The 12858-nt window shown below is 31.7% G+C and overlaps 1 protein-coding gene across 1 annotated transcript in view; it reads left to right on the top strand.

The window, feature by feature from the left end:
• The window catches only part of LOC129221911 (cell adhesion molecule DSCAM-like), a 301931-nt gene that overhangs the window by 253843 nt on the left and 35230 nt on the right, over positions 1-12858 (top strand). Inside the window, exon 16 of the mRNA XM_054856287.1 lies at positions 4340-4510. Coding sequence (XP_054712262.1) covers positions 4340-4510 — 171 coding nt within the window. The remainder of the gene's footprint in view (positions 1-4339; positions 4511-12858) is intronic.

Genomic DNA, 12858 nt, shown 5'->3' with positions numbered 1-12858 from the left:
TATAAAACTGTGTTAGTATCACACATTTGGAAGTGACCGCAACAAGACAGGATTTCATTTCAATACAGTCTAATGTACTGTGCCGAAGCAGAGAAATTTAAACCTAGTAAAATCATTTCTTTATGTGAAGCAGCAAATAGAGATAAATATTTTGTTTTCTTGACATATAAACTAACGTACGCTGTACTAATACGCAGACAAATAAAATGTGCTAAAATACCTACCAATTAGGCAGAGTACAATGTGCAAGTGTGATGAGCGTTCCTGTTCTCCACAAAAAAGGGAGCAAGAACATAAACAAGGGATTATAGTTTAGGGTTTTTGTTTTTGTGTTCTGACTTTGCTAGGAATAAATTCGAATCTAATATAAAATAACTGTTGGAATTAGAGTAAGTTACAACTAAAGAATAATTTAAAATTTAAATTTAGAACTTAATTTTCGACAATTCGCTTATATTTAAAACTTTTCAGCTCATTTCAGGTTCGTTTGAAATTTTCTATTAAATTATTTTTTGATTTTTACTATGTCAATTGAGTATGTTAAGGAATTAAAACCAAAAAAGATCTTAGGTTCGAAAATAAACTAATTAAGACGGTTACATTTATAAGGCATTAATTTTTTTAATTATTTTATACACATGTTTTGAGGTTGAAAGGGACGCTTTATCTTTTTCTGGAGAAAATAATAAAGCGGTCTTTGTAAATGCCGGAACATTTGCAATTGACGAAAAGTCAATATTTTTTTTTTTTTTTCAAACTGAATTATTCCTTATATTTAGATTTATGTAAGTAGTGCTGCCATCTTTTCGAGAAAAAAATAACTAAAGCCAAGTACAATTTAAAACATTAACTTCCCTCTTCTAAAAAAAAAAACATAATTATAATAAATTAGAACAATCTATAGAAGAGTAAGAATTAACAAAATATCAAACAAGTTGAACAAAAATGAATTAAGTTATTTGTGGGATTGGATTCATAATTCATTGAAGATGTTTGCCACTCATAACTTAAGTAACAAATACTGCTGCCACCTAGGGGAAATCATACGAAACGTTTTGTGGTTTACTTTTTATTAAAACAAAGATATTTTGCAGCTTGCTAAAATAAAATCAAGGTTTCTCTTTGGAAGGAATAGATAAGTAAAAAATGGTAGCAATATAAAAATTTCAAATTTAAACAACATAATAGACATAACTTTGAAATCCAATTAATTTTATTGATAAGTTTTACCTGTTATCATAGCGCATCTCCAACATAAATACGGGGGCGATAGGATGTTTTTAAATTAAATTGTTAAACTCCCAGTTTCACTGAATCATAAAATGCCAGCATTCATAGATAACTATATCAAAATGAAAATAATTATTAGTCATCATAAAATAACAAATAAATAAATAATTTAACAAAAACATGCAATATTGAGAAATTATGATGCTGTCTCGAAATTTTCCGTAACCTCTCATCTGGGCGCCCCTGGATGTTATTTCTGTGAACCAATTTTATTCGTATCGTTTGTATGGAGTACATTTTTAGAGAAATCAAACAATTTTAAAATTCAAAAAATAAATAGATTCTTTTAAATATGTGTTTTATATTGCTAAGAATTTTGAAAAAGCTAAAAAAAATAGGTGGTATGTAAAGGGGAACTTAGGAGGTTCGACTCACCCTATATTTTGGCCGTGGGTAACTAAAGAAATTTTCCATTTTTCTTTTTTGCATTTTTGTCATCCATTGTACGTTAGCTTTAATGTAAAAACGTACTTATTTGGTTCCCGCTAAAAAAAAAAAAAAAAAAAAAAAAAAAGCGTGAAAAATGTGTCTGATGCATCTTCCTATTGTTAGTACTGAATTCAAAACGCAATTCCTTAACTGTCCTGAAAACTCATTTCTGCAGATACTGCCATTTACGTGCCCACAATAGAATAGAGCATTACTTCTTGTCTTCGCCATTTTCAAATGGAATCAAGTAGCAATCAGATGCGCTACATTTTTTCTGTCAAAAAAAAAAGTTTTTTTTCCCCTAGCAAGTTGTTTTCTCCTGTACTATTCGTCATTTATCTACATAAAAATATTTTGAAAAAAAAAAAAAAATAGAACCGACTTCAAAATTGCTCTAAAAAGTGAAAAATAATTTTATTCTTTAAACACCATCGATAATACTTTTAAACATAATTTTTGAAGTTGGCGCAAAAACAAAAAGTAAAATCCATTGTATCCATGCGTCGTTCATATTGTTATCAAAAAATCATCCAAAGTTAGGAACGAAACATTTATATCGTTACTCAAATATGCTGTCATCAATGCGTAATGCATGTGGTAGTGAAGAAACTGGGCCTGATTTAATTTATAGTTGTAACTGAGTTATGGCTGTGAATGATTTTATCGATCGTTTTTGCGCCAACTTCAAAAATTATGTTTAAAAGTATTATCGATGGTGTTTAAAGAATAAAATTATTTTTCATTTTTTAGAGCAATTTTGAAGTCGGTTCTATTTTTTTTTCAAAACATTTTTATTTATTTAATTTTTTTTAGTGTAAATGTATTTCAGAAATATTAAGAAGTTACTATAACGAAACTTTACCTTATTTTTTTCATAAAAATGCTCCATACTAAAAAAAATAAAAACACGCCTTAAACTTTAAACGATTGACAATGAAAATTTATCTTCGTTCCTCGCTGGAATTCATTTGTGTGTTAATTTAATTATAACCATTTAAATATTACGTTTTTCCTAACTAATTTACATTTCACAGCATAGTTGCTTTTTGTGCAATCTTGTACCTCCTTACTCAGCCCAAATCATCTGTTATTGGCATACTTGGATAACGATAAAAATACTACTATAGTTGAAGCAAACCTAACCTAGTAGCATTGTGAAGGCTAAGCAGATCCTAATCACTGCATAAACCTCGCTTCCACGTTAGGTTTACCCCCACTATAGAGCAATGACACTGAAGAAACTTGATGCTTGCTTCAGAGAAGCCTCCATTCAAAATTATCACCACAATTACTATTAATATTATTGTTGTATGGCACCAAATTGTTGAAACAACGGGTTTTATGTTTAATCATTTAATAGAGAAATTGCATGAAATTTACTGTTTTTTGACCATAACTTTTTTTCTAACGAACAAATATGGTCAAAGTAATGAGACCTAAGTTGAGCCATCCCCTATCCATTAAAAGAAGAATCATCAAAATCGGTCCATTAGGTGAGACGCTGTGAGTGGACAAAAAAAAAAAAAAAAACCATACATACGGTATGAACTGATAACCGCCTCCTTTTTGAAGTCGGTTAAAAAGTAAAATGCATTATTTGAGTGCTCAAATTATTAAGCTAAATGACCTCATCGTTATTTTATATTGTTAAATTTATTTATTTATTATTTTATTTTATTTATTTATTTATTTATTTTATTTTATTTATTTATTTATTTTTGCTTTCATTTTTTATTTTAATGCAGTTCCATTTATTTATTAATGTATATTTTTTCCAAAACTAATTATGGGAGGGTCCTACACGATCTGCATTTTCGCAACCGTTTGTCGTAAACAGACTTCTAAATACAAAAACGGTGGTTAAAATGAGATGCAGAATTAAGATATGAAAAGTTTTAAGCGAAAAAAAAATGGTGAAAAGTAAGAAGTATAACTTTTTATATGGTCTCTTAGTCCCCTAAATTTCATTTAGGGAAAAAATCTCCATTGAAAAATAGTATCAACACGAAAAATTTGAAATATTTGCGACCAGAACTCAAGGAGATATTTGAATTCAAAATTAGTAAAGACTATGCATAAGATGAGATTGGAACATCTCGCATTTTTACAGAAATTTCATATTGCTTTTTAAAAATAAATGGAAATGATATGCCATGATACATAAAGACACACTACAAAAGCCCGAACAGTTTGAAAAATCATACACATAAAGTTTTAAACCCTTGAATCCCATCCCCCCAGAAAAAAGGTGTAATTTACAGCGAGTGTAAAATGGTAAAAGTCAAAAAACACTGCGTTTTATATCTCGGTAAAATATTGGTCGCACTGATGTCATTTTTTAATGTTCTAATTGTCTTTTGATGCTTGGGATTTTCCTCGAAGCCATGTCAAGAACTTTAAAACCATTTAAAAAAGTCAAGTTTTGCATTATTTTCACTTATTTTTTTTTCTTAATTTCAATATTTTAATATCCTAATTCTGCATCTTATTTTGACCATTTTCGCAATTGGAAGAATCTATCTTAGACTAACAGTTGCGAAAATAGAGATCTTGCAGGCAACCGTTTAACGGTTACACGCTGAAAATAAAATGTAGTCATCATTATTATCTTACTTTCTAGCTACTGTCCCACCGTTGAGCGTCATCCGGCAACCACCCTTCTTTGAAGATCCTACAATTCTGGTCCCCATCGTTTGCGCCATTGTGGTTCTCGTCGTCATTATAAGTGTGACTGCTTTTGTGGTGGTTTGGAAGAGAAGAGATCCAGCAGGAGAAGCTCCGTCCGACATTTGTAAGTCCAAAGTGCGTTCTACGGCCACTCATCTTTTATATATACACGTAAACCATATCTTGTTAACATTTGCTTGATCTGTGTTTCTCCTCTGTTCTTTAATTTTATGCTCTTAATGTGTTCATCGACAATTTTTGACAACTTTTAATTGACAGCAAGTTATGTTTATAGCAGTTGACTCTTTCAGCTATAAAGTGGTTTTCCATGTTTAAAATACGATATCAAACAAGTAAAAAATTTAAAAAACAAAAAAACAAAAAAGGAACGTTGAATTGCCCAAATTGCAGATTACGGCAGACTGTGTTTCGAGTTTACAAGGAAATTCCTTTTCAACGCAAGACGAAAAGACATGTATGAAAAGGCATTTGATAAAAGCAAACCAATCTGATAAAGTTTTTGATTTTGTCGGATATCTTTTCATCCATAAACTCGCTTATAACCCCAAAACACGTGTCTGTAGTAATCTGCTACGTTCTTCGTTCTTTTTTTACTTAACAAGCACAAACATATTTATTTATTCAAGTTTAAATTAAAAAAAAAGAAAGATGTTTTCCAAAATAATTGAAAAACATCGGACAGTCATACGCCTATGTTTAAAGACCAACTGCTGTGAAATTGATCTGATAGGCTATTTTTGATGGACATTTTAAGCAACGACTACAGTTATACAAGGTTCTCCCTTATTTGGAGACATCTCTGGTTGAGCTGTGGTGGGAATACAATGGTGGAAGCGCTATCAACAGTTAGCAGCATATGTGTAATTTGCAACAGTAGTGACTGCATTGCGAGGGAAGTAGAGTCATCATGTGTTATGAAGCGGCATATTTGAAATGTTTTTTTTTTTTTTGATTACTCGCATTCGGTTTTAATTTGTCAGAACTGATCTTGTTTGGTAGAAAAATTACAACAAGCTGCGCAGATCAGCTCCAAAATTTCTTGCATTCTTAATAGAAAATCCTCCCTGAACAGATGCATGTTAAGTGCTAAACATTTAAAAGATTTCGAGATATTCGCTCTCACGAGTGCCATAATTTTCAGCAATTTAACGTTCTGAGATTGGCCAGGCGTTTAGTGTTTTTTCCTTTTTTTGGTGCAGTACCTGTGGCTCTAAAGTTTAATGCACAAGCATTTTATTATTAATATATGTATTTTTTTAAAACCTGGAACAGGATCATGTCAGACAAATGTAACTGAAAGCAAAATTCATGCTGAGTATCAATAAAAAGCCACTATTTCGAGTATGGTCATTCACAACACGTGACGATGCTTACAGCGTCATGCCACAGCTGCTACTGCAAATGGCACATATACTGCAATGTTTCCATATCACTTCCACCACCATATCACCACAGTTCCCACAGCTCTCACTTCAAATACGGGTGGTTAATGTGTCGGACCCTGTATTTAGATGAAGATTATACACTAAATGTTCAATGTTGGTCTGAGTGATTACATGATAGTGTTGATAACATATTTCAATGCGAGTAAGACGAAGTTGGTTCGACTCTGGACTTGCATTTTTTGTACTGCAGCTTCAAAAGTTGCTTTCTCTATTAATTCACTAGTGGCACACGAACGGCTTTGCCTGTAGTAGAAAATTAAAGGGTCATTTGATTCGCTTGTATATTTACGAATAATGAATGATGAATTTCTCGCCAATTTGCTATGTTTATTCGCTGGCTCATGTTACGATAATTTGCTCGTCGCCGCTATGGTAATTTGCTCGTTCACGTTATGGTAATTTGCTCGTCCATGTTATGGTATCGGCAAAATGTTTTCAAAATTGGAATAGAAAAAGAACAAAATCGAATTTTTGAAAAATCACTTTGAGGTGAACACCCCCATGCTACAAACTAACTGTGTGCCAAATATCATGAAAATCGGCTGAACGGTCTAGGCGCGATGCGCGTTACAGAGATCGAGAGTGCCTTGAGAACAGAGTGGCGACAACAGCGGTGTTTCCCCCCCCCCGGACAAGCTCGGTTGCAACTTTCGTCCAGATGCGACGAGAGAAAATTTTGACCGTTTGGCTGAAATAAGTCGATTTGCCACCAAGTGTAAATCGTTATTGCGGTTTTGGCACAAGACGTGACTTCAGTTTCTGAAGTATTTCGCATAGGCTACTGAGTTTCTCTCCATTCTTTCTTTTCACTTATCCGCCAAAAACAAATACATAAGATTTCTAAGAAAAATGAATTGAAAATGATAAGCGACTTCACCATTTTCTTTACATAATATGTGTGCGTGAAGGAAAACAAAGTAAATGACAAATTTTAACTTTCACAAAAGAAACGAATGAGAGAATAGCATTACTTTAGAATGAGTTTTCTTGAAAAAAAACAAATTCTATGATAATTGTTTTTCAACGAGAGAAAATTCGCAAAATAAATAATGAACTTCTATTGCTTATTGTAACGTGCAATAAAAAAAGAGTTTCTCTTGAAGCAAATTAAGAAACATAATTTTTATGTAGCTGTGCCGTTAAGGGCAAGTCATCCGATTAAAAATCGAGACTTTTGCGTCATCTTTCTCAACATTTTAAACTCTATTCAGAAGCATAAGAAGAATTATATGCGAAGATTTGAATGAACAAATTTTCATTCTATAAGCTCATAAATGGCAATCCAATCGAGTAATAAAAATTATCAGAAAAGAAAAATTCCTAGCTCGTCTCTTGGCTTTGTTTTTGTGACTAAATTCCATTTGCCTCCCAGGTACAGACATATGCATATGAATAAGTTTAATTAATTTCTGCTATATCCGACTTTAAGAAAACAAGAATTGAAAAGACCAAAACAAACTATTAGCTATAGATAACTGAAATGCACTGTGCTAAAAAGCTTGAATTGAGAATTCTTGATAAAATTATTCAATGATAGTTTCTTACTGCATAAATGCGGACAAATTCTCAACAAAATAAACAATTCACTTCGAATGGTTATCGCAACATATATTAAAAAGAAAAAAACTTATCATCGAAGAAACTGGAAAAAGAAAAATTAAAAAGTATATCGTTAGCTGAATGCTACAACAAGGTAACTGCAAATTTGTATGAAATTGAATGTTTTACGAAACCGTGGTTTAATGATATTTTAATATCGTGAAAAGATACTAATTTCTTGAGTTTTTTTCGAAACAGTATAAAAAATACTGAGTTGAATTTACGTACTTATAGCATTTTTCCACATTATGAATGTGAATGATTTAAATTAATTTTAAACGTATCTTTAATTTTGAACATTCACATTGTGAAATATTGGTAATGAGTTTCACATTGTTTCCCCTTTTTTATGGTTTCTGCGTCTAAACAATAAAAATGTGCTCCAGTATCAGTTTTCTTCATAATGAATCATAAATAATAAGCAGCTACATATAATGACTAAAATATGTATCGTTTTTTTTTTACAAACAAGATGCATTTTATTTTTATTCCAAGATAATTATTTCATTTGAGTAAAAATATTGCACGCTGAAACCCATTTATAAGCAAAACTAACTTCTAAAACCCGAAAATCAAACGTTCCTGGAAACGGAGAATGGTTGCCGTAACGTTAGTGAAGCCAAAAAGCCCGCCAGCACTATCCGAATCCAAAATCCCAAGATCAATGCTCTATAATTAAATCAATTTGTCGCTTAGAGTTGCAAAAATGATAATAGGTGATAGCCTATACATTTATGTACTTGAGACATAAGGTAGAATATCAGTACAAAACTGATTATTCACAATAAAAGCGTTTTTCTGAGACCCATCCAATCTTCCTATGTTAAATCTACGAGACTTTCGTCAAGATGCTCTCTGACGGACAGAGGCGCTCCCCGCTTCTCAGTGGGGGGTGTGCTTGTCGTCACTCTGATCATTCAAGGCACTCTACAGAGATCCAGACAGAGATAATTTCAGTTATTTTTATTAGTAATAAAGATTACTAAAAATAAACAAAACAAATAAATACATGAGGAAAAGGTAACATTGCGCGGCAGTCCTCACCAGTAGTGTGACATCGATTAAAAACATCGATTCTTTCAAACATCGGTATTCTGAAACAATGAACTTTTTGATGCATATTCCTGCACAATAAACTGTAGAAAATGTTTTAGTTCAGGAACTAAATTCAGAGTAATCAATTTATAATTCTAGGAAGATTTGTAAGCTGTCAATGAAAATTTAATAATAAAAATGATAATTACGAGTACATAAAATTAGAAAAACTAAAAAAAAATGTCAAACTAGGAAAACTGCCGTTTAGATAAACAGCCGGTGTGTGCGTTTAGAACTCTCGACAAATATTTTCAATTTCTCAAAAAACTCAGATTATTTAAATTATGCATAGTAGCAATCAGTAACGCTGAAAACTATCTTTGAATCTAAAATGTGTAAGAAACTTTGGGTGTCAACATCCGTCAGCCTCATATTGGAAAAAAGAAAATAAAATGAGATCCTAAATTACAAAATCAATAAAGGGAAGTTGCGTTTTGCACGACAGCGGTAGAAGACTTTTTTTCGTACTTCTATAGCATTTTTTTCTCTAATGATACGGAACTTAACTTTATGGAAAATGTCATCTTTTTGGAGGATTTCAGCTCATTTGCAATACATTTAAGCATGTAATTTCCTGATCATCTTTACGTGAAAGATAACGTTTAGTTAAAAAATTCACGTATTTTGTATAACGGATGTGAACATTTTTTTTTTGTTTGTTTTTCAGCTTTTCGTAATGATTTTCTTTTAAAGATAGTGTATCATGTAGAGATTTGCTTGCCGTGAAATTGCAAGTCCGTCAAATTCGTCGCAGTAATGGTTGATATTATTTTAATACTCAGTTACGCAAGAATCTATTCATTTCAATAAAAAAAAGTGATACATTTTCTGAAGAAAAAACTAATTTAAAACTTGGAAAACTTCAATCGGCAAATGATGGAAAATTTTAATGATCTACTTTTACTTTCAATTCATAAATATGTCGAAGAGAACATGTTATTTCCGAAAATATTCAAGCGTACATATCTCACGAAAGCTTTTTTTTTTCTTCATACCCCCTCCCTTTCCTTTTTCTTTTCAATTTGAAACTCTGTTGCATTGGAGTTGCCACCTCCGAGAACTTCATATGAAGCAGTCAGAAGCAAAGGGATGTAAGTGAAAATTTTCAAGTTTTAAGTAAAACACGTTAAAGATAACTTCCTACGTAGGATTTTTCTGAATCATGCTGTTCAGCAGCATCTACAAGGGTTACTAGTACTATATCTTGCTCCAAGACAGAGCAGAGGTTTCCGTACAATTTGTATTGGTTATCTCCAAATTTTTAATTTTGCCACTTACATCCCTTTGCTTCTCACTGCCTCATATCACGAAATTTGTTTGGACTTACAGCTTAGGAACGGATGTCTGAAAACCCTTTACAGAGCCTTTAAGGGGAAAATACGTTACACAATACATGTTTGCGATCTCAATTTGCACAGTAACGGACAATATTTAGCATTTGTTTGATAAATAGCAATTTTAAAAACTCAAACAGTTTACACATAAAATATAAGTAATAATTACTAGTCAGCTACATGAAGTCCATACTTTTGATAATGAATCATTCTGATTATCATTATATGCAAGGCGCAGGAGTAATACAGTAATAAAGCTATTTTTATACTGAGAAATGTTGCATTTGATAGCCATATAAAAAGGAATAAAAATGTAATTACTAGTTATACTTCGGTATAAAGACTATACATTTAATAATTCAATATACACATTTGAAACCATATGCAAGTAGAAGTAAAATGATAGAACTGTTGGTATAGTAATAGAAATTCTGTATTAAGATGACAATATATAAATTTTCATAAAAGGGTAGTGAATTCTGTGCATTTGATGAAAAAAACAATATAATTACTTATTATATGCAAGTGAAAAGAAAAACAATGGAGCTATTGTTATACTGAACAATTTTACGTACAATAAAAACATTCAAACTTGATGAAAATATAATTACGAGTCATTTGGTGGTGGTGATTTCGCAAACAAATAAATACATTAATAAATAAATAAATAATATATATATATATATATATATATATATATATATATATATATATATATATATTAAAATACAAATAATCAAGAGCAGGGAGTGGGTACTTATTAAGTCAGGGGTTCCCAACCAATGGGTCACGAACCCGAAATGGGGTAGCGAAGCATTTGTTAGGGGATCGCGACATTATACCTATTAAATGTAAAAATTGAAAGACATAGGGGGAAAATAGCAGCATTTTAGAGTAGAATCAATCCTTGAGCACAATGAATCCATGAGAAGGGATATGGGACTACAGCACCACCCCCCTCGCAGCTAGAGAACCTGATGAAATAATGTCCTCTAAGATTATCTTCAGCTTTGGAGCTTTGGTTTGATTATATAAATCTCTGCAAATTTCCGCGAAAAGAGTCCCGAATTCACTAACTCTAACATCATCCAAAATCCTTTTTGGAACTTATAATTTCTGTGAGAGATTCTCTAAACCCCAATCCTTATCCTGAAAGCTGTCCTGTAGTTGAGTTTTTGAGACTTAATTTTTTAACATTTCCGAGGAAGAGTCCTAAATCCCATTTTGTCTCTTAACTTCATTAAAGAAAGAAAAAAATGGGCGCTTAGCATTTTAATTTCGAAAAAAAAATTCAGGCGAGAATCTGTTGTCCCTCTTCACATAGTTAAAGGTCATGTAAATTTTCGTTTTTAGGGCTTAATTTTCAAAAAAGAAAAAAAAAATCAGAATGAGGGTCGTCGAATCTATCCACTTCTCATAAAAGATAGCCTACTCTTCTTCTTTTTGGACTTAAATTTAGAAAAAGTTTCTTATGAGCACCCGAAATCATCTCTCCACATCATTAAAACTCGTCTAAAATTTTATTTTCGGAACCTAAATTCCGAAAAAAATTTGGGGGAGGGGAGGTTCTGAATCCAAACCTTTTCCCGAATGTTTACAACTATGGCCTATAATTGCATTTTTAGAATCTTAAATTAAAATTTTTTCCAGAGGATAGGTGGCCAGAACAACTTTTCTTCCCTTAGCAGTAGCAAAGATAGCCTACAACTAAGCTTATTTAGGACACATCAATTTCATTTTCGAAAAATTAGAGAGCATTTCCAATCCTCCCCATTATTAAAAGTCGTCTAAAAATTCATTTTTAGGACTTCAACTTCAAGAAATTTCAGAGACTGTCGTCGAGCTTGAACCGTTCATATAAGTCTCTAAACCCATTTTCCTTCGAAAATGACCAGAGATCGTGTAAACTGCAATTTTAGCACTAAAATTTCGAACAATTTCCAGGGGAGGACCAAGGCGAATATTACATATACTGTAGATTTTTACTGTCAATTCTCTTTATCCGGTTATATATAACGCAAATCTTTTAACTTGATTAATCATATGATTGTAATGACATTTCCTCCTTCCCACCTTCAAGCATACATCTGGACTCTCGCGCTACATACTATACGTTTGAAAAAAAGTTGAGTCTCCCAAACGCCCTCCTCCAATTTTCTGAACTCGCGACGGCCTTGTTGAAAGAAAATGCATTCACTCACTTCAATAAAAGTTGGAAAAAGTCAAATTCTGCATTCGCCACTGCTACCACGCATGAATTTTAAAAGTACCGAAATATACATTTAACATTATTGATATTATATTTTTTTCTTTCTGCAATTATTGTAGAAATAATAATTAATAATAAAACATTAAGCTTAAGTAAAATATCTCAAACACCTTGATCAATTATATTAAATATACGTAATGTCTACGCCGAAACAGAAACACACACACGCATATACATATATAAGGTACACATAGGAGGTTGCGGAATGTTTAGTTATTGAAAAGGGTGTTATGAAGTGAAAAAGGTTGGGAACCACTGAATTAAGTAAGCATATATTTGTGTTTTGAGTTTAAATGTTTAAACACAGTTTCAGATCGCCAACAATATTTTACGTGTGCATAAGTTTTCATGTTCATGTAAAACTAACCCTTAAGAAAAAAAAAAAAAAAAACGAAATTTTAAACCTAAAAGACAAGAAATCAGTTTTCTGAAGCAATAAATGTAGGGGAATGTGGGAAAAAGTGAAATAGTTAAGCCGACTGAGCTTTTTCGAAATGAACCAATTGGAAATTTGTTTTGAAATTACAATACATAAAGAAAACATATAGTATTTTATAGTAAAACTTGCATTGAAACATTATTTTTAGTTTTTGGCGGTAAATTTGCGCCTTCAAAAAAAAGCAGTAAATTTCACTATATTTTTAATGCGGCAAAGTGGAAAATAAAATATTTTTGTAATGAAGAACTTTTTATTTGACTATAGAAAATA

The sequence above is a fragment of the Uloborus diversus genome, chromosome 5, assembly GCF_026930045.1.
Source record: "Uloborus diversus isolate 005 chromosome 5, Udiv.v.3.1, whole genome shotgun sequence".
Lineage (NCBI taxonomy): Eukaryota > Metazoa > Arthropoda > Arachnida > Araneae > Uloboridae > Uloborus > Uloborus diversus.
This window is presented reverse-complemented; position numbering and strand designations above follow the sequence as displayed.